At 43.2% G+C, this 18,571-nt stretch overlaps 1 protein-coding gene and 1 long non-coding RNA gene across 10 annotated transcripts in view; both read left to right on the top strand.

Annotated features, from left to right (window-relative positions):
* Positions 1 to 18,571, top strand: part of ARHGEF4 (Rho guanine nucleotide exchange factor 4) — a 214,955-nt gene that overhangs the window by 166,451 nt on the left and 29,933 nt on the right. For all 9 annotated transcript variants that reach the window (XM_086843920.1, XM_023933534.2, XM_086843919.1 and 6 more), the window contains one exon: positions 5,848 to 5,987. In XM_086843920.1, coding sequence (XP_086700046.1) covers positions 5,848 to 5,987 — 140 coding nt within the window. The remainder of the gene's footprint in view (positions 1 to 5,847; positions 5,988 to 18,571) is intronic.
* LOC147651179 (uncharacterized) lies at positions 15,676 to 18,209 on the top strand. Its single transcript, XR_015274498.1, has 2 exons — positions 15,676 to 15,737; positions 17,332 to 18,209. It is a non-coding gene; the product is annotated as an uncharacterized LOC147651179 (long non-coding RNA).

The following is an 18,571-nucleotide window of genomic DNA, read 5'->3' as shown; positions in this document are numbered from 1 at the left end:
AGCAGACCCACAGAGGATCTGTGCTTGGTTTTCCAGTGAAGAGCTGTCCTTTTTGTTTTCAAGCACAGATTTGCTCTTTACCTCAGCTAATTAGGAACTGGCTTCATTCACAAAAGAAATTCTGTTTGTGGCACTATACCAAAATGTTAATTCAGTTTTGTTATGTTGAATCCTTTCCCTTCTTAATCTTTCTTTAAAATGGAGGGGATGAAGCTTGCTTTCTCTACTTAAATATTTTCTGTCTTTCTTTCCTAAACTGTGATTTCTCCTTCAAAGATTGGCATAACATGGTTTCATTACGTACTCAGAAATGTCATCATAAGGACCTGAGTTCTCTAGGCTTGGTTTTGAAGGACCATGTTCCTGGTAGTTTTCTGGTTTGTTTTGGTTTGTTTGTTTTTTTTCCTCCTAATGAAGCTCATCCTAACTGGTCATTGTTCCCTTGTTGCAAATTCCCTGCCTGACTTCCCTCTTCCTGTTAAACTGGCCCACAACCATCAGCAGAATGATGAGAGAGGGTCCATCAGCACAGTAAGAGCTGCAGAATTGCACTGCTGGGGCAGGAGAGGGATGACATCACTCTGATGGATTTCACTGTGGCAGCTGCAGAGGGACCTCCGTGTACTGAGCATCTGATAAATGAAGCACATAATTGAGAACAGGACTGATAGAGGCTGCAGCACCATTTCCAAGGAGACCAGGGTTTAACAATCCCAAATGGGTGAAGAGCAGGGTGTAGAGGGGCTCTTCTCACCTGGGCAGTGTGGTCTGGGTGTGGTTCCCAAACCCATGCACGCCACTCACTTGTTTATCATCTTAAATCTCTTGAAGTGCTTCCACCAGCAGCTGCACTGCGCTTTCCTGTGGGCTGCACACAACCACAGCAATCTCTGCTCAGTCAGGCAGAGAAGATGATGTTGTTAGCTCTGAATTAATTTGCTCTGTGAGTGTAAATCAGCCTCCTACTGTTGTTTTGGTGAATTATTTCAAATGTAAATGCTGCAGAGACAAATGAAATGGGTGGATGTGGAAAAAAACACACTTGAAAGAGAGAACTACAGAAAAATTGTTCCCTTTGTCAATATAATGTGTTTTTAATAAACTATGGATGCTCTTGGCTTTCCAAGCTGTCTGTAATCATCATGGATTCCTGTCCCAGCCTTACCCCTAAAAGCTGTAGACTGTAAGTCAAGTGAAAACAGATAACCAACATTTTGGGAAAATGCCTCCAGCCCGTTTTCCTTCAGTCCTGGGTCATTGTTCAGCCTTGTGACCCAGACACACGTCTGGAGCTCCTTGCCACTGGGGAGCTGCTGGGGCTTATTCCAGCTGAGACATAAACCTCTGTGAGTTTGAGAGAGCTCTGTTAAGAGGCTGTGCTAAATTTGGGGCTGTAGTGTCCAGCTCCTCCAAGGAACCTATTCTAGAAGTTTATTCTGTGAGAATAGTTTTCCAGTGATGGGGTGGGATTATATTCCTTTAATTTTTGTTTTATTTTATTTTTAATGGTGGTAGTTGCATGGTGGATTTTTTGGCATTATTTTTGTTTGGGTTTTTGTTTGAGCTTTTTATTTGTTTGATTGTTTAACAGCAACTTGTGTTCAATAATTCCTGACACTTGGAATGCATGAGGCAGGTCCTTCCTTCGAGAGAGGAGCAGAGCACAGATGTGTGGAACTGCATGACCTGTACTAGGTGACATTAGTCTTTACTGAACTCTGGACTACAGCTAGCACCTGTTTTCACTTCTAGTAGATCATCTAATTCCAACTTCATCTTCCCACCAATATGATGAACACAAAACCTTTGCTCTGTTTTCCCCTCCCTGCCATCTCTGTTGGTGCTGAAGATCAAGGCTGTCCCAGTGCAGCCCTGCTGGTTTGTTGTCCAGTGTCACCTGAGCTTGATTGTGCCAATCCCACCACGCAGGCAGCTGCTTCCCAGTTATCCAGTTATCTCTAAGCAGGATGCAGTTACTTACACTGCTGGGGTGGCAATGAGTTGTTCAACCATGGCTTGTTGGGCACACAGTGCTCTTCTCTGTGAAGCCACAGAGCTGGTAACATCTCCAGAGGCTTTCTGGTGACATGGAGACCTCTGGAACTGTGTGCTGGTAGTAGTAGTAGTAGTAGTATCACTTAAGAGTTGCTTGGCATCACCTTTCAGCAAGGTAGGGGCACAAGCAGAGCCCAGCCAGGACCCTTCCCACCACTGCCTGTTTGTAGCTGCATTCCAAACTCTGTAGGGAGGTGGGAGCAGGGTGAACCCTTCCCCTGGTCCATCTTTACAAACTTCACTTTATTTGCACAGAACCCTCCCCTTTTGCCCCTGAATGCAGCCTGAGTGCTGCCTGCTCAGGACTTGGACACAGACACCTGTGCCACTCTCTGGTTCCACTGATATGTTTTGTATGAGTTTTGAAGCTTCACATCATCAAGATAATTCTTCGTGGCGTCAGGTTTTTCACACTTTATCTGTATGGATACATTAAAAAAAAGAGTTTGTGTGGCATTCTTTTGTGAGCTTCTCTTGCTAGAATTATCCATCTGCTTTTGTATTGTAATGACATAAATCCTAAGCCTGGGCTAGGACTAACAGCAGTGTGAAGCAGAGTTTTAGTTCTTGCACATATTGGCTGTAGTACTAAATGTTGGTGACTCCCTCTGTTCCTGTGTATGGGGTTTGTTGCCATATTTAGTGAAATTTATCAGGACAGAGGTATAAAATAGGAAAAAAATCTGCTTGAGTTAATTGCGGCTTCACTTTAGTTTTTGACAGAATGTTGTTCCTTGGTGTGGCCTGGCTGCCAGGGAGGGACAGGTCAGGTCAGAACTTCAGAGAGCAGGCATGACTGTGCCACTGAATTTCAGTGTTAGCCAGAGATGGGCACTGGGAGGTGGCAGGAATGAAGCATGTGAATTAGGCACTGTGCTAATAGTGATAGTGGCCTGTCCAGCAGTGCTGTGCTGTTGGGGAGGCTGATGGGCTGTTTCAGCAATCTCTGCTAACCTGTCTTTTAAGATTTTTGTATAGTGCTTGCTTCTTTTCTACTTGACCTAGTTTATGCTTTACACGTTAAGTCAGTTCCTACACTAAAAGCATTCGTTCTTCTGCTTCCTTGATGGTTTTCTAGTGCATTGGGTCACCATCCCAGACTACTGTTTTATTTATTTGTGGTCATGTCTTTCATCTAACCTGCTTCAGAGCAAATTCTTTTTTTTCATTCATTTAATTCTTTCCTGCAGCATTAGTTTGGGAAAACGTGTAATGGCTACCTTGGGCCATTCTTCCTCAAGGATTGAGAACTTTCTCATGAAGAGCTTATGAAGTGTAGTTTTGGTGCAATATGTCTATAAGGACTTGCTTTTTTGCCAGGAAAACTAATCCCAAATGCAGTAGCAGGTCTTGAGACAGCAGAGAATTGATGAGCTTGGTAAGATCAGAGAGGAAAAACTGATCTCTAGTAAAAGCAAGCACAGCTTTCAAGGCACTTAGCAGAAGTATAGAGCATTTTAAGTAACACAGATAAATACCTCCCTGGAGCTTTTGCTTTTTCATCTAAGCACAGATCAGAGAACAAATAGGAAAATGTGGGGGCAAAACCCAAATGCTTTAAAGATGCCAATGAACATTTTTCAAGCTGAAGGTTACTTTTAGCAGTGAAAATAACAGAAGATGTGCAAGGGAAGAGCAGTGAAGCCATGTGTATAATAAGGGAAAAGAATGAGATCAGAGGGCTGCAGAAGAGCTTTGAATTGACTGCTGACTTGCTTCTTATAAATGATTTATTTTTATTTGTTCTTGAAAAACATTTCTAATTTGTTTCTGTGCTAACACACTGAAAGTTGTTCATTACTATCAAACAGAGGTTTTCCAGACAGTGTATGAGCAAAAAGTGATACTTTAAGACCCTTAAATTTAGTTTTAAAAGTTCCAACCGTGGTAACTGCATGAAATTATCATATCAGTGGTATTCCAGCTGGTTTTGAGTTTTATATTAATGGACTAGGTCTTAACCCCAGAATTGCTTTATATGCAATCTATAGTACTGGCACATATTCAGTGCAGAATTTCTGTATAATGAACAATGTGAAGTGTCAGAGCAAAGCTAGGGGAATGCTTGATTATTTTTTTTTGAAATGTCACTTAAAGTTGAATGGTTGGGTAGTTCCATACTTGCACTGAGAATTTTGCTTTAATCATAAGCTCGTATGCACCTCTGTGTCCTGAATTGCCATCAATACCAAGTGGAGTTCCAGCTTCAGACAATCTTTGCTTTGTTGTGCCTATTTATTGAATTCAAAGCATAAGCAAGCGAGTATTTATTATAAAAATAGCTCGTAGTCGTCATTTTGATGTCAGGTCACTGCAGCAGATAGCTGCTACACTGAATTTACACCTCACTGCTGCTAGAAGTGATCAGTGGTGCAGCCTCAACAGCCCATCCCATGTACTGAAAGTGTTGATGAGGACAAGCTCTGCAGGTCTGGCTGTGACCTCTGACAGCACTTTATTCAGTGCTAACGTGGTGCAGCTTTTTGGTTTCATGTAATAATAAGCTAATGAATCATGGGGTGCTTTTTTTGACCCAGTGGCACAATTAGGTTCACAAGATGCACTTGCAGTATGAAGGGAAATGAAGGTTCAAGACCAAATTTGTGAGTTGCTCCTTATTAAAGTTCTACAAGGTCAAGCTCAAAAGCCTTTTTTTACCTGTTCTGTAAAATTTTGGAGGGTAACATCATGTAACTTGCACAGCTAAGACTGTTGCCAGGAGTGCTGATAGTAACATCTGTGTTTTTATTCAGTTCTACTCCTGTAGCCATGTCATGTACATTGACCTAAAATTATGATTTATATCTGCTGCTCTTTGCATCATGTCTGTGTAGGTACTTGTTTCATGCACAGAAATCTTTGTAAAGCCCATTGCTTTGTCACTGGAACTGTTGCCCTAGCAGTTACTAATCCAGATGAACATGTCAGCAGGTGTTTTCTTTAATCACTGTCATTTTTCACAGATTTGAGAACAGCAAGTTCATGTTCAGTAACCAGTACAGGGATGGGATGAATGACACTACATGCCACTGAAGGTTATTTGCTAATACCTCAAGGAGACTTTAGGAAGAAGATCCTGCCCATGAAACAGATGAAGTGACACTTTTTTCTGTTCATGGAATACAAATGCCACATCTTTATTTATCTCAGGGTTGAGGCTTCAGTGTTTGTTGTAGCTGCAGACTGTGAACCCTCCGTTACCTGTAGCTTGTTTGGGGCTGTGCTGAGCAGAATGGCCTTCCTGTGGTAATAATGGATAATTCTGGAGCAAACACCCTTTTAGGCATCAAAAAGGGTTCTCAAATAAGTGTGTGGACAAAGGGGAAGGTGAATGCGTTTCCCAAAGGCTGAGACTTCCTTTGGCCTGACAGCATTTGGTAAATCATAATCCTCAAGGTATGAAGTGGCAGCCATGAGCTGCTTGTCTTCTAGTCCAGTTTCCTGTCAGCATAGGAATAAAATCACATTTGTGCCATCATTGCCCTGTGCCTTTTTTCAGACCTTATTTTCCTTTTCTTGCTTGACCTTTGCAACATGCAGCAGTTGTCAAATGTTTTATGTATTTGCTAGTCTAGAAGAAGACACAGTCATTTCCAGGGGTAAAACATGAGTGGAGAAAAATTCTCAGAAAAGCAGGCATACATGAGGATGGAATGATGACCCCAAATTTCCTTTTTGGTTTCCTTTTTTCCCTTTATGCTGCGTTCCGGTGCCCATTGCCACAGCGAGCTCCTGTCCTGGTGCGCTGCTGCTGAGGCTCCTGTGCTCAGTTTGTGCATTTTGCTGTTGCAGTGATCACTGATGGAGCTCTGGACAAGACAGCCCTGACGGATGATGTGGGGAGCGAGGAGGATCTGTACGAGGATTTCCGCAGCTCCAACCACCGCTACGGCCACCCCGGGGGCGGGGGCGAGCAGCTGGCCATCAACGAGGTACGTGCTGCTCCCCATCTCACACACAGCACCAGGAACCGTGCTGCTGCTGCTGCTTAACCACTGCCAGGCTGCTAATGGCACAGTGGATGTGGCTTTAAATGACATTTACAGTATGGCCCAGGCCTTCCATCGGGGTGCTGTCCCTGAGGCACTGCAGAGCCTGGGCAGGTGACTCTCCTCTTGGCTGCTTTTGGTTGAGAAGTTTAAAAACATGCATGAACTTGTTGAAAAAAATTAATGAACTTGTTAAAAACATTAATGAACAGGTTCAGACTTGGAGTGTGTTGTACTGAAGGCATAATGGAAACGTTGAAAAAATCCCTGGTCTACCTGTTTCTTTATTCATAGGTAAGAAGGGTGCAAGGTTTAATACAGGTTTGGTCTTCACTGTTTCTTCCAGTTCCTCAGTATGTTCCCTCTAGGGATGTGAAAGACCTGTCTTTTTAGTCATTGTTTATAGCTGTTTGTTAAAAATGGTCACAAAATGGACAACTGGTCATGAGGTCTCACATTTTCATAAGTTTTGGTTCATCTGCATATCAGGATTAATTGTCCAATTACAGCTTCAGGTTATGAAGTCCCATCCTTCTTGTTTTCTCTCTTCAGTCCACCATTTTTTATGATTTTGGGCCTGAAACTTGTAATGATTGTCCTTGGTATGAAGCTAGGAAATGAATTGTTTTGTCTACCTACTCTGTGAAGAGAGCTCACTGACAATATGAAGCCCAAAACAACACACCTGGGGAAAAATATGAAAACTAAAACTTAAGGCATCAGTATGAGTGAGCTCTTAAACTGCTACACCTTCTTTTTCTCTTTCTTCTACTCTGTTATGTATGCATGACTTTGCCAAGATGAGAAGGCAGGGATAAAAGAAGTATTACATTTTCTTGTGCTAAACTAGAACTGAAACTGTGTGGCTCTCAGTGTGTGTGTTTGATACATCCAGTGGCTTCTGGGGTCTGAAAAAGCTCCAGAAAGCTGCACAGTGAGGATAACAGCTTTTCTTCAAAAACAATAACATCAAATGCTCTTCCACCAGTTCTGCTCCCACTGCTCAGAATCCCCACCTACAGTCCCGGGTGCCTGGGCTAAGGAAGGGTTTGCTTTATTTTCTTCCCCTATTGCTTACGTCCAAGGGTTATCAAACCATGACCAGAGGTATTTAATTTAAACTCAGCAGTCTTGAGCTGTTGTCATTGGCAAGAAAACATGAGCAGAACACCAGAAAATCTGGAGTTGTGTTCTTCCACGTTTACCTGGTGTGTTTATGAGAGTCCCAGGCACCACAGGAGTCAATCCCAAAGCATGCACTGAGTCTGTGGGAAGAGGATTCTGCTTTCTTCTCAGTCAGGTGCTTACATCAAACAGAATCCCCTCTCCCCTCTCCCCCCTCCCTCTTCAGAAGTCTTTAAAATCAGGAAAAAAATCAGGCCAGCAGGCCTCACCATCTTGCATTTCTTTATTCATTATCAAGAATAATTGCTTTTCTTTCATTTCCTAGAAGTTCATTTTATTAGAGCAAAATTCCATCACTTGTAATTAGGAAAGCAAATGGATGTGTCCAAAGCAGGTGTAATTTGTATAATCTATGAAGTATGTGGGGTTTTGTTGGCCAGTTGACTTGAAAGATAAAAGATTATTTTTGGCTTATTCCCTAGAATCTTGCCTGTTCAGGAGCCAACAAAACCGAAGAACAAACAGTTCATTATTTACTTTGTCAACTGGTTCCTAGGGGTAATTAATCCATCACTTGCTGCCAGTGAGCCTTAGCAAAGCGCTGCCTACACAATCGCTTCCTGGAACAAGAGATTACAGGAAAGTACAAAATCTCTGCAGTGAAACACTAAATCTGTGAGATGGGAATTCCACAACCACAGACACCTTTAAGTGTTGGAATTGAAATATCTCAAATCTGGGAGCTGGACAGGCTTTTCCTTATCTTCTCTGCTGGACCAAAAGGTGGCTATTGATTAGTCCTGAGTAGTTCCCATCATGCTAGGAGTGATGTAGGGTGAAGATTTCAATGTTCACTCATTCAGTCACATTTTGTGAGTAGTCTCAGCTTTGTTTTATTGTATTCCCAGTTGCCTTTTATTGGTTGTGGATATGGAAACTATGGTAACCACATTATTCTTAGCCTTCTTGGAAGAAACAGCTTTCAAATAAACAGAGAAGGCTGAAATACATTTTTAAGGCAGTTGGCAGACCAAGTGTTGCACTGAAGAACAAAACACCCAGCCACTGAGTTTTAGTTCATTTTGGATCAAGAGAAAATTATTATGAAATAAAAAAGAAACCTTTCATAAAACTGGAATAATTTATTGGCAAGAACACGAGAGGGATAAAAGAAAGCTGGGAAGGTTGTATAGAGCCCACATAAGAAGATCAGCATGAGAGTGTGTAAGAGCCAAGAAAAATCAATCAAAAAGTAATAATAAGGGTTTGGGATGAGAAAAGAGGCAGGGGAAGTAATTTTCTTGGGGCATCTGTTTGACATTCTTTCAAATGCTTTCTGGATGCTCAGAAAAAGAGATTTTTGTATTTAGATTTGTACTTGGTAGACTTTGCTTTGTGTTCACTCCAGATATAGACCCCATCCTTGTATTTTATTGCATCCAGGGTCTCATTGGGTGAAAATGCAGTAAGAGAAAAATCTGTACTGCAAACACATTGTGATTCTGTCCTTTCAGTTCTCTGTGAATTTTATGTATAGGACAGATTCAGCTTCAAGCTTCATTAAATGTGTTAAATGCAGCCTAAAGTGGAGAACACGAGGGATTAGGCATATAAAAACCTGCCTGCCTGGCTCTGGAGCGACCATGGTGATGATAAGCTGTCTAGTTTTCCCCACTAAGTAATTGGTCTGGGTGAGGAAGCTTAGACCACTTTGCTTGGTAATATCTGAGGTGTCCTGAGGGTTTGTTGTGTCCTGCTGTGGGAAGGGCCCATGTGGCTCCATGCTTTACAGGAAATGAATTGCAGTTCAACACAGCCCTTGCAGCCCTCCATGAACAGCACCGTGCCCATCTTGTGAAAGCAAAGCTCCAAGTGCTCAGAAAATAACAGCAACACTCCCAATTTTTGCTTATCTCATACAGCTCTATGCCTGATAAGTTTGGAATTTGGTATGTGAAGTCTTGTTCCTGAGGAAAGGCACAACTCATTGGCTTCAGCAGGCCAGGATTTTATCCACGACACGTAACCACTGCTGCCTTGTGTTTTAAAGTGACAATATCATCGTGTCTTACAGATGTTTGAGCTACCCTAGTTGTTGACAAGATGCAATTAAGCTAATTGGTTCCAACATACATGTTTCTGATTTAACAAAGGCATTAATTCAGAAGAATGTTCAAAGTGGCACAAACAATGCATCTGCCATGTACCCAGGGCAACAGACACTGGAGCAGTACTCTCTCCATCTTACTGAGTCTCTAAAACATTATTCTGGTGCTATGCTCTTTGACCCAGTGCTTCTCCCAGACCTGTCAATTTTATGCAGGAGAGACTCATGAACTGTTGGGGTTTTTTAAAGGAAAAAACCAAAACCAAACAGCAAAACCAAATCAAACCCCCAGACTCATAAAATGTTAATACAGATGAAGTCAGAAAAACTGATTTTGTTAAACAGGAATAATATCCTTCATAGCCTTTTTCACTTCATTTATCTTCATTCTAATTAATAGAAATCTCTTGTGTACTATACGAGGGCAAATTTCATAAGACAGAAACCTTTTTAAATAGTGCCACAAAATATTGCCATTCCTTTTCTTTAAAAGAGTACAGAACAGATTGCAAAATCTGTGGTCACAACGGATTTCCAGACTGAAAACTGAATTACTGATGATATGGAAGCAATACAGAACATTCTTGTGTAATCTGGAAGAAGAGATTTATTACCACTTTTGATTCTTAATGTGAGTATATTGCTAAAGCAAACAGAAACCAGTTAACAAACACCTGCCAGAACCCACTGAGTTGGGGGTTTTTTTCCCCTTCTGGAGGGCCTGATGCTTGCTTTTGTGTCCCACGTATTCCTGCAGCCAAGGCTGACAACTGTGCTCCAGAAGCAGCAGATATGATTTATTTGCAGAATATAGTGTAAAGCTCAGTGCTGTCAAGGACAAGAAATAATGTTCCCCTGTGGACATAAATCTTCACTGCATCCTGATTTTGGTCCCAGGTGCTTGCGTAACTTTGCTTAAATGTGAGTGTTCAGAGTACAGAGTCAGAGTTGTGACTTCTTTTACTGCCTGGTGGATTTAGTTTTTAGGGTTTTCTGGTCTGCAGACTTTTAAGGCTGTTTCAGAGGGGTTTTTGCAGTGGATTTAAAGCAAATCGGTATATTTGAATGCTCTGTGGCAATTATGTCTCATCAAACATCAGGATCAGTAGCTAAGTGGTCCCAGGGGTTTCCAGAGCTATATTTCTGCCTTCTACCATGGGCAGCTGGGGCTGCTCTGTGCCATTTTCCCACGTCCTCCTTAGCACTGGGACTTGGGCGTGCCCTGAGCAAGGGATCCTCCCTCAGCAGGCTGAAGATGCAGGGAATGTGATGGAAGCTGGTGTAGCTCACTCAGCACTGAGGAAAGGCTGTCTTGTGAGGGAATGTCAGGGTTTTTTGGAAAGGTGGGAGAAATGGGATGTGCTTTCACACCTGCAGTCATGCAGTGAGTCCTTATCCATCGAAATGTTTGTTCTCAACCATGGGAGATGAGGGCAGCTAGCTCCCTTACCATGGGTCTGCAGCATGCACTCCACCAGGAGTTCAATCCACACACAAGTATTTCTATAAAATACATTTTCTTTTGCTGGGCCATGCTTTCTCTAAATACCCCAATTAATCTGATACTCATTAGGAACAAATAAAAAACATTCAGTCTTGTTTTTTAGGGTAAAAATAATGGGGGGCTGTTAGAGTTCTAACTCCCAAATCAAAACTCTGTGGTGTGACAGTGCTGCAGGTGCATTAGGGGATGAGTGGGTTATGGGCTTGGTTTCTCAGAGAATCGAACTCCTCCTTCCAGGAGCCAAGCTGGAGCAGCAGAACAGGAGAGTCAGCCTCTGGCTTTCATCTCTTTGTGGGTATGGGTGTGCCCCCACATGCACACAGAAGTGTTTGAGGAGGGGGAGGTACTGCCCAAACTTTCATCCCCAGCTGCAAAACAGAGCTAAATACGTCACTCAGAGAAGATAACTGGAGACAGAGTGATGGCTTTGGAGTTCTTACATCAGCCCTGCCAGCTGTTATATTGTAAAGACTAACAGCTTCTGTTAACGCTTGTTAATGATCTCTTGTGAGTATAGGGGACTCAATAAAATGTCTGTTTTTATCTGCATTAAATATGTTCCCAGTTACTTGCGTGTGAAGAGGGGCTTGGCTCCACAAATAGTATTCCCTTTGGAGAAAAAATGATCCAAGAATGTTTTAACTCCTAAAGCTACTTGTGCCAAATCACCTCAAAGACTGCCTGTATTTTATCCAGTGTGTCCATGGGTTCTCACAACTCTGTCTGATGCTCCCCTCTGCTTAAAGACAACATGATGTGTTTACAAGAGGTCTCTTAATCCTGAAGAGAAATGTTTTGGCATCCCATTAAAAGGACTCCTTAACCTGTAGCAGTGGCACTGTCCAAGGGATAAGGGCTGTGTTGCAGAAGGTCTTGGCTTCCTGCCTGCCACTTTTAGCTTGTGAGGGCCATTTACCACAGCACCACTGAGACCTTCAAATCCTCCTGTGGGGCAAGGCAGGCTCTAACCCCTGCAGGTCCTCGTGTTCTACCTGCTGAGGGCTCTCACCTGCACCTCACCAGGGTCTGTGCAATGAAGCCAGGAAATGTGCAGGTGAAGGGGAATGATTTCACTATCCATGTGTAAAGTGGAAACCTTTCAAACCTGCCCTCTCTCTGATACAAAGAAGGAATTTAGCCTGTCCTCAGGAGCTCCTTGTTTGGCTTTCAGGGATCCTTGGTTTGGTATCTAACTCTCCAGTGCTGCTTTATGGGAGGAAGAGCATTAGAAGCACTGCAATATTTGCAGCCCAACAAAGATTTTAGTTCAGAAGTGTATTAAAATGATGTTGCCACTGCTTGAAACAGGAGCCTGATGGTGTGCAAAGTCTGTTTTGAAGAATCTTGCTGTTACAATTTGGTCTGCCAATGGCTTTATTTTAAAAATAGGTTTGGGGATTTCCATGCCACAGTTTACCAGTTCAAGAAACACCTGGGATGGATAACAGCGCAATAACCAAGTGGATATTGGAGTACAAAGATTTACTGAGAGAAGGGGATAAAGAAGGAATGTGAGAGAGTGGGAATGCTGGGTAGAGTTATTGCAGAGGTTATTCCAGGCTTAAAGTGTTTGCATAGAGACAGGGAAGTGAATATCTCTCATTTTATACCATACTTGTGTCTCGGGTTCCTCTCAGCATGGTTTTGATATCAGAACATTTCTTGGATTTGTTCTCCTCTCCAAACCCTGATCTGAAGCAGCTTTTCTCTGCAAAGAATTTTCCTAATTCTCTGAAGACAATTGATCCCAGTGGTGGAAAAATAAAATCCCTCCTGACTCTTTTGACCCTTCAAATAGCACTGTTAATCCCTCAAGAGATCTTCCCCATCAAGTAGGGGGGCCAAGACCCCTTGTCCTACACTTGATAAGTTGGGGGCTGAGTTAGCAAGAAGTTTGGCCATGGTTTGATGGTGTGAAGGCACTGGCATATTCCATGCAGTTTTATATTCCCACTCTGGTGCAAGCAGAAAGATCAACAGCGATAACCAAACTGCTCAAGTGGAATCCTGCTCCTCCTGAGGCTCATGGGAAGGCTCCCCCTCCCTCTGGGGCACTTGGGGCCAGCTCTCCTTGGTGCCTCAGCTCTTCAGTCAGGTCACTCAGCCTCTCCTTGCAGCAAAATGAGGAAATGTTCCTGCACTGACCCCGTTGCTCCCACCGGGAACACTCCACGGGCAGGGAACAGAGCAGCCTTTGTCCCCAGCAGTGGGGCTGCCCCGCACACCTCCTGTGCCACAGCCCTGTCAGGCTGTCCTCGGGGCCCCAGGGGACATCGAGTTCAGCTTCTTCCTTCAAGTTTTGGATTACAGGCAGCAGTGACCTAGAAAGGTGTTGTGGGGGTTATTTTTTTTCAGTTCTAGCTGATGTTATCTGTGATCTTTAGAGAAGATCCTGTTTCTGACTTGTTCCACTGACTCGCTGCTGGCAAGTCTTCATGTCAACAGGTTTTATGAAATGAAAGCAGGGTGTGTGAGCTATCCAATACAGACTGAATGTCCTGGTTTTTTCACATTCCTGTGTCCCTAATAGCTGCCTTGCCAGTAAAGGAGAGGGGCACCTTGTTCATTTACTGCTGGGCCTTGATAACCCATATTCACCTTCCTGATTATCTTAACAACCACTTACCAAGTTTGCTTTTGAGCTGTATCTTTTATCTCTGTTATAGCCCACATAGAGCCCAAATGACCATTCCTTGTTATTCTGTGTTTTCTGTGGCTGTCAAATTTTCAGCTCAAAACAGGATACCACAAAACCAAAAAGCATTCAAATAATGTCAACCTCCTCTTTCAATCACTACTGATGTCATTGCCAGCACGTCTGTTCCTCAGCCCTGTTACAAGAGTGGTCATTTTCTATTCTGACCCTTTGTAGATATTGCATTCAGGCTCTCAATCTTGCTGGTGTCTAAGATGCAGCATTCCCTGTCTTTCCATCTGTCTTACTACAAACCCCATTCAGCCTGTGTTTATTTCAGAGCATCATTATTGCAATATCCTTTGTTCTGCCTGTGTCCAATTTATGAATTAATGAAAATATCCACCTTCCTAGGCCACAGCCTGTATTTGCTTATCCCTGCTTGTTCCTTGCTCTGCCACACCTACCCTAACATGCTTTGTTTTGTTTCCCAGGCCATTGCTGTCTGTATCCCTCTCCTGCCATCCCAAAATCCCAAAGGTATGCCTAGCTCTAGCCCAGCACACCCTGGAGCTCTCCTCAGCTCCCAGGGTGTGTGGGATGTGTTGTGTCAGAAGTTCCTTTGGCATTGGAGTTTCAGGACATGCTGGTAATTCCCAGGTGCTTCAAACATGCTACCAGTTGCTGTTTCTACTCTTGAAAAGAAAACTTGCTTTAGGAGAATTTGGAAGATTTTCTAGATTTAGTAGAGTCTGAAAGCAAAAGACTGGTTTCTAAGCAGATTGTCTCTTTTTCTTTTTTTTTTCCTTTTTAATTAATTGTAGTCAGGGGTGGCCAGTCTGAAGTGCTGCTTTCCTTGCAGTCTCCCAGTGGGGCCATGCCTTAATCTATGCACTCCATAAGGAAATGGTCAGGCCCATTTTCTTTCCATTGAGAGTTACCTCGTGAGTCTCAGTACTGGAGCACAAGAACAGCTTGTAAAGTTTTGGCAGCACTGCATGAATAATCTGCCCAGGGAAGTACTGGCTGTAAAAGCTGAGTGGGCTTAAACCATGCGGTACGAGCTAGAGAAAGATGCAGTGGGAGTAACTGTGCTCTAGTAACACAGTGTCACACACTGTAAAAATTGAAAGCAAACTCTGACAGACTGTTTTCCGTTTTAGAAGTACACGATCATATGCAGCTGAAGAAGCTGTACTTGTTCTGATGTTTCCTGGCCGTGGCTCAACAGGAATGCTGTCCTTTTGGGAGGTGTTATCTGCAGTGTTACTGAGTGTTTAGTCAGTGCATAGCAGGGTTGGTAGCTGCTTAGTTTGAATGCTGGGAAGAGTGTAATTGTGGGATAGTTGGAAGTTAAAGAAACTTGGTTTCCATGGAATGATTTGCAAGTACAAATACTTGCCCCTTTCACAATTTCATTGTCAGCCTTTTCAGCTGCTGAGCTGTCATCCACTGAACATCCACTCAGCCTGGATTCTTTTTTAAAAGATGCATTTGAAATGGTTCATCACACCAGTGCTATAGATAGAAGTATTTTTATCACCCAATTAAAAAAAATAAAAGTCAACAGAAGCTTCTTCCCTAAGAAGTTCTTCAACAGCTCTGTATAATGGAAAGGTCAGTAATAGTTAGGTGATTTTTATGTCAAAGAGAAGTTGAAGAGGGAGAAACATCCAGTTGTGTGGACCCAGGTGAATCTGGCTGTTGCAGCATTAAACATTTCTGGATGTGCTGAATGTGTTCTCTCCCTCTGCACTTGTTTATGCCCAGCATTCCAACAGCCAGCAATGCCAACCAGAGGGACAGGGGAGTTCATATTTTTGTCTGTGGCTTCATTGGTGCAACAACAGAGAGGAAAGCTGCCTCAGAAGGTATTCCTCTTTAGGAATAGCTTAGGGAAACTTGTAAAGGAGTTCCCATTTGCATGCTCCAGGCTGTGTTTGCACGCCCAGAGCCAGCAAACCCTGCAGCTGCCTGCCTGCTGTGTCCATGAGCTCTGCCCTGAGCTGGCAGCTGGGGTGGGAGGTGTCTGTGTGTCAGCTGGGCCCAGTCCAGGCTCAGTTTTAGCACTTCTGGCTTTGTTAATATTTACATAATATACCTTTCACCTTGTTGGAGGGAGAGTGTTGATAAATGACCCAGTAAGAGCTCTTTTTCTGTCTAGGGATATTTAGAGCATGGTTTATTTGTGCCTACAATACCAATATATCCTTGCCTTTAAGAGGAGCTGAATTTCTTGTTGAATTTCTTGCACTTGTAGCAAGCACATTCCTATTTGTGACAAGGCAAGAATAGGAAGTCCTGGAAATGTGCTCCAGCATGGTATGTAGTGTTCTACTTGGAGCTTTACTTTCCCAGCCTGCTCACCAGGAGAGAGGAGAAAGGTGGGGCTGGTCCCCCATACGAGCACTCTCGGTGGCCTTGCTGTGGGACGCAAGCTCTTTGCTTTCCCAGCTTGATGGATCCTGCTTCACTGCTTGTCTCCTTGGTTATTTATCTGCTTGTTCTACTGGTACACCTGTGCTGCTTATTACAGTTCACATTTATGTGTGTGTGCCTTTCAGTTCCCAGTTCAGCTGTTACAATATGGAAACACCTTTTTCACTGGTAGACAATGGGTTTGTCTGTATATTCCTGGCCACCTAAAAATGACACCTAAAGCAGTCCTCAAAAGCTTAGGCCTCGTGTGCTGCATGGTGATAAGTAAAGACTGGGCAATATTTAGTATCATTTTGATGAAAAATGAAGGCATGTCTTTATTCTCTATTTTATCTAATATTAGATATTATATTAATTAATCTAATAGTAATATTAATATTAGACTTGGGGGTTCTTGAATAACTCACTCCCCCTTGGTCACTGAGCAGCTTCTAGGACTGCAGCAGGGCTTTGTGTGTGTCCAGGCCTTTGAGGCTTTGCTGTGCTCACTGCTTGCTCTGTTTGAGTGGCAGCATTATTCCCATGGTGCAGTCCTGGCTGAGGATGGCTCTTAGAGGAAGTGTCGAAAGGAAATTATTACAATTGCAAATTAGATTCCAGTGGAGATTGTGCAACAGTTATTTGAAATATGCTCCCTCAGTGATAGTTATACAAAGTGAGCCCCACTGTATTACAAGCCATGAGGTAAAACTTGCAGTTATTTTATCTCTTGCTGATGCCACCTACCACAGAAGCATGTCTGATCAGTGAGGAATAAGAATGAGGCTTTATTTCCATGATGGAAAAATGCCACATGATGTTTAGCAGAGAGCCCCCTCAGTGCAAACACTTGGAGTTACCATGGAAGTGACTCCTCCATGCAGCATCTCTGCCACAGACCTTGTGAGAGGGGATTCACTGTGTGGGGGTGGAAACAAAAGCCAGGTCACAGCTAGAGTCACTCTTTTGTCCTTGTCCAGATCAGTTTCTCTTCACTGAGGGGTCACAAGGGTGAATGCCACTTAACATCAATTGTGCAATGCTCCAAGATGTACACAAGGAAAATCTTATTTGTGCCCAGGCAATGTAGTGCAGGGGGGCACTTGGGTCTGCACATCAGAAGAGCAAAGGAACAGAGCTGGGGCTTGGGGTGTTTCTTAGACACCACAGAGTTATATGAAAATGTACCTTTCACTACAATTTTGTGCCTTTTTTTCCCCCTGCAATTTCTTTGTGGCATCAGTTTCCCCTGGACTTCTTTTTCTGGGGGAGCTCAGAGCAGCATCCAAGAAGTGAACTGCTTTCCTCTTTCAGATGTCCTCAAATTTTCTGCGGTTTTACCTTCAAATCTTTTAGCATGTTCATAAGTGGCAAAAATTTCAGGAAACTGGGGGAGAATTATATAATGGATTTTAGAAACTACCCCATATCCTGCAGTACCAACAGTGTAGCTCTGCTGGCCTTGTTGAATCACTGGAGTTTATCCATTTCTTTTCAGTCTAACTATGTGCTTGGAGAAGATAGTAGCTGCTGTGCAGGTTTCAGAGAAGTGGGTGTGATCATGCTTCCCATTCACCATAATTAGCTTCTCCTGAAGATCTACATCCCACCCAAATCTTGCTTGGTGGCTTATATCCAAACTCAGTCAGGCATAAAAAGCCTTCAGAGCCAGACAAGATTTGCAGAATGCCCAGGAGCTGAACAATGCAATGATGCGAGTCAGCTGTGGACTTGAAGAACTTTCAGTAAATTGAAGTCTGCAAGCCTTGAAGTGTTCTGCTGTGGTGCACATGGCAGGGAGAAATAGTTTTGTGAAGCCATTAAGTCATTGCAGGCCAAAAGCTCAAACACTGGTGAGCTTGGGCAGCCTGTAGATCCCAGCAGTTTGCTCTGTTTGTGAGGTTTTTCCTACAGGTCTTGAAGCTGCATTGAGAGCACAAGACCTCATCCTATGCATCATTCTCCTTGTTCTATATTTAGGCTACAGACAAGGAGATTTGCAGGATCTTTATATTCAGAAATGAGAAACTGAAATAATTCTTGATTTAATTTTATTATGACTAAGAAAGACAGCTGTCTTAAACACTGCAGAAGCACAAGGAGACAATGGAAGTTTTGACTGCCCTTTCTGTATAGCCCCTGCTGAGGCTGGCACAACTTAAACCTTTCCCCATTTAAATATCTTACCTGCTGTTTTCCAGGATACATACAGCAGCTGTACAGATCCCCAAGAAACATTATGGGCAATGATGTGCTAACACATGAAAAAAAAAAAACCAAACAGCTTTTTTGTTAGTTTGTTTCTCAGTTGTGAGAGAAGCTGAAAATGTTCCATTTGTACCCACATGGTGTGGCTGCTCCCGCACAGCCCTTCCTTGAGATGGAGGCTACCAGAGGTGTTTTGTTTAGGGGGGGAACCTCGTGTTCTGCTTTCTGCTCCTAGGAATGTGTGTGGCCGTGTTGGAAACTTCTGTGTAAAGTGCAGAGTCATCCTCTTGGATAACTCCATCCTCCATCTGCAGCTCCACACACAGCTCCAGCCTTACCCAGCCCTAAATCCAAGGTCTGGATTGAGGCAATTTCAGGATTGCTGGATTTATATCCCTCGGTTTCATGACAGGGAATGTGTGGCAAAAGTGAGAACTGGAAGATGTGAAGTGTCAATGAAGGATTTGAATACCGAGTCCTCCTCCTCCTCTCCTGGGAAGCGATTGCTGCTGGCTGTTGAGTAAGAGGTG

The sequence above is a fragment of the Cyanistes caeruleus genome, chromosome 10, assembly GCF_971803275.1.
Source record: "Cyanistes caeruleus chromosome 10, bCyaCae1.hap1.1, whole genome shotgun sequence".
In the NCBI taxonomy this organism is placed as follows: domain Eukaryota; kingdom Metazoa; phylum Chordata; class Aves; order Passeriformes; family Paridae; genus Cyanistes; species Cyanistes caeruleus.
This window is presented reverse-complemented; position numbering and strand designations above follow the sequence as displayed.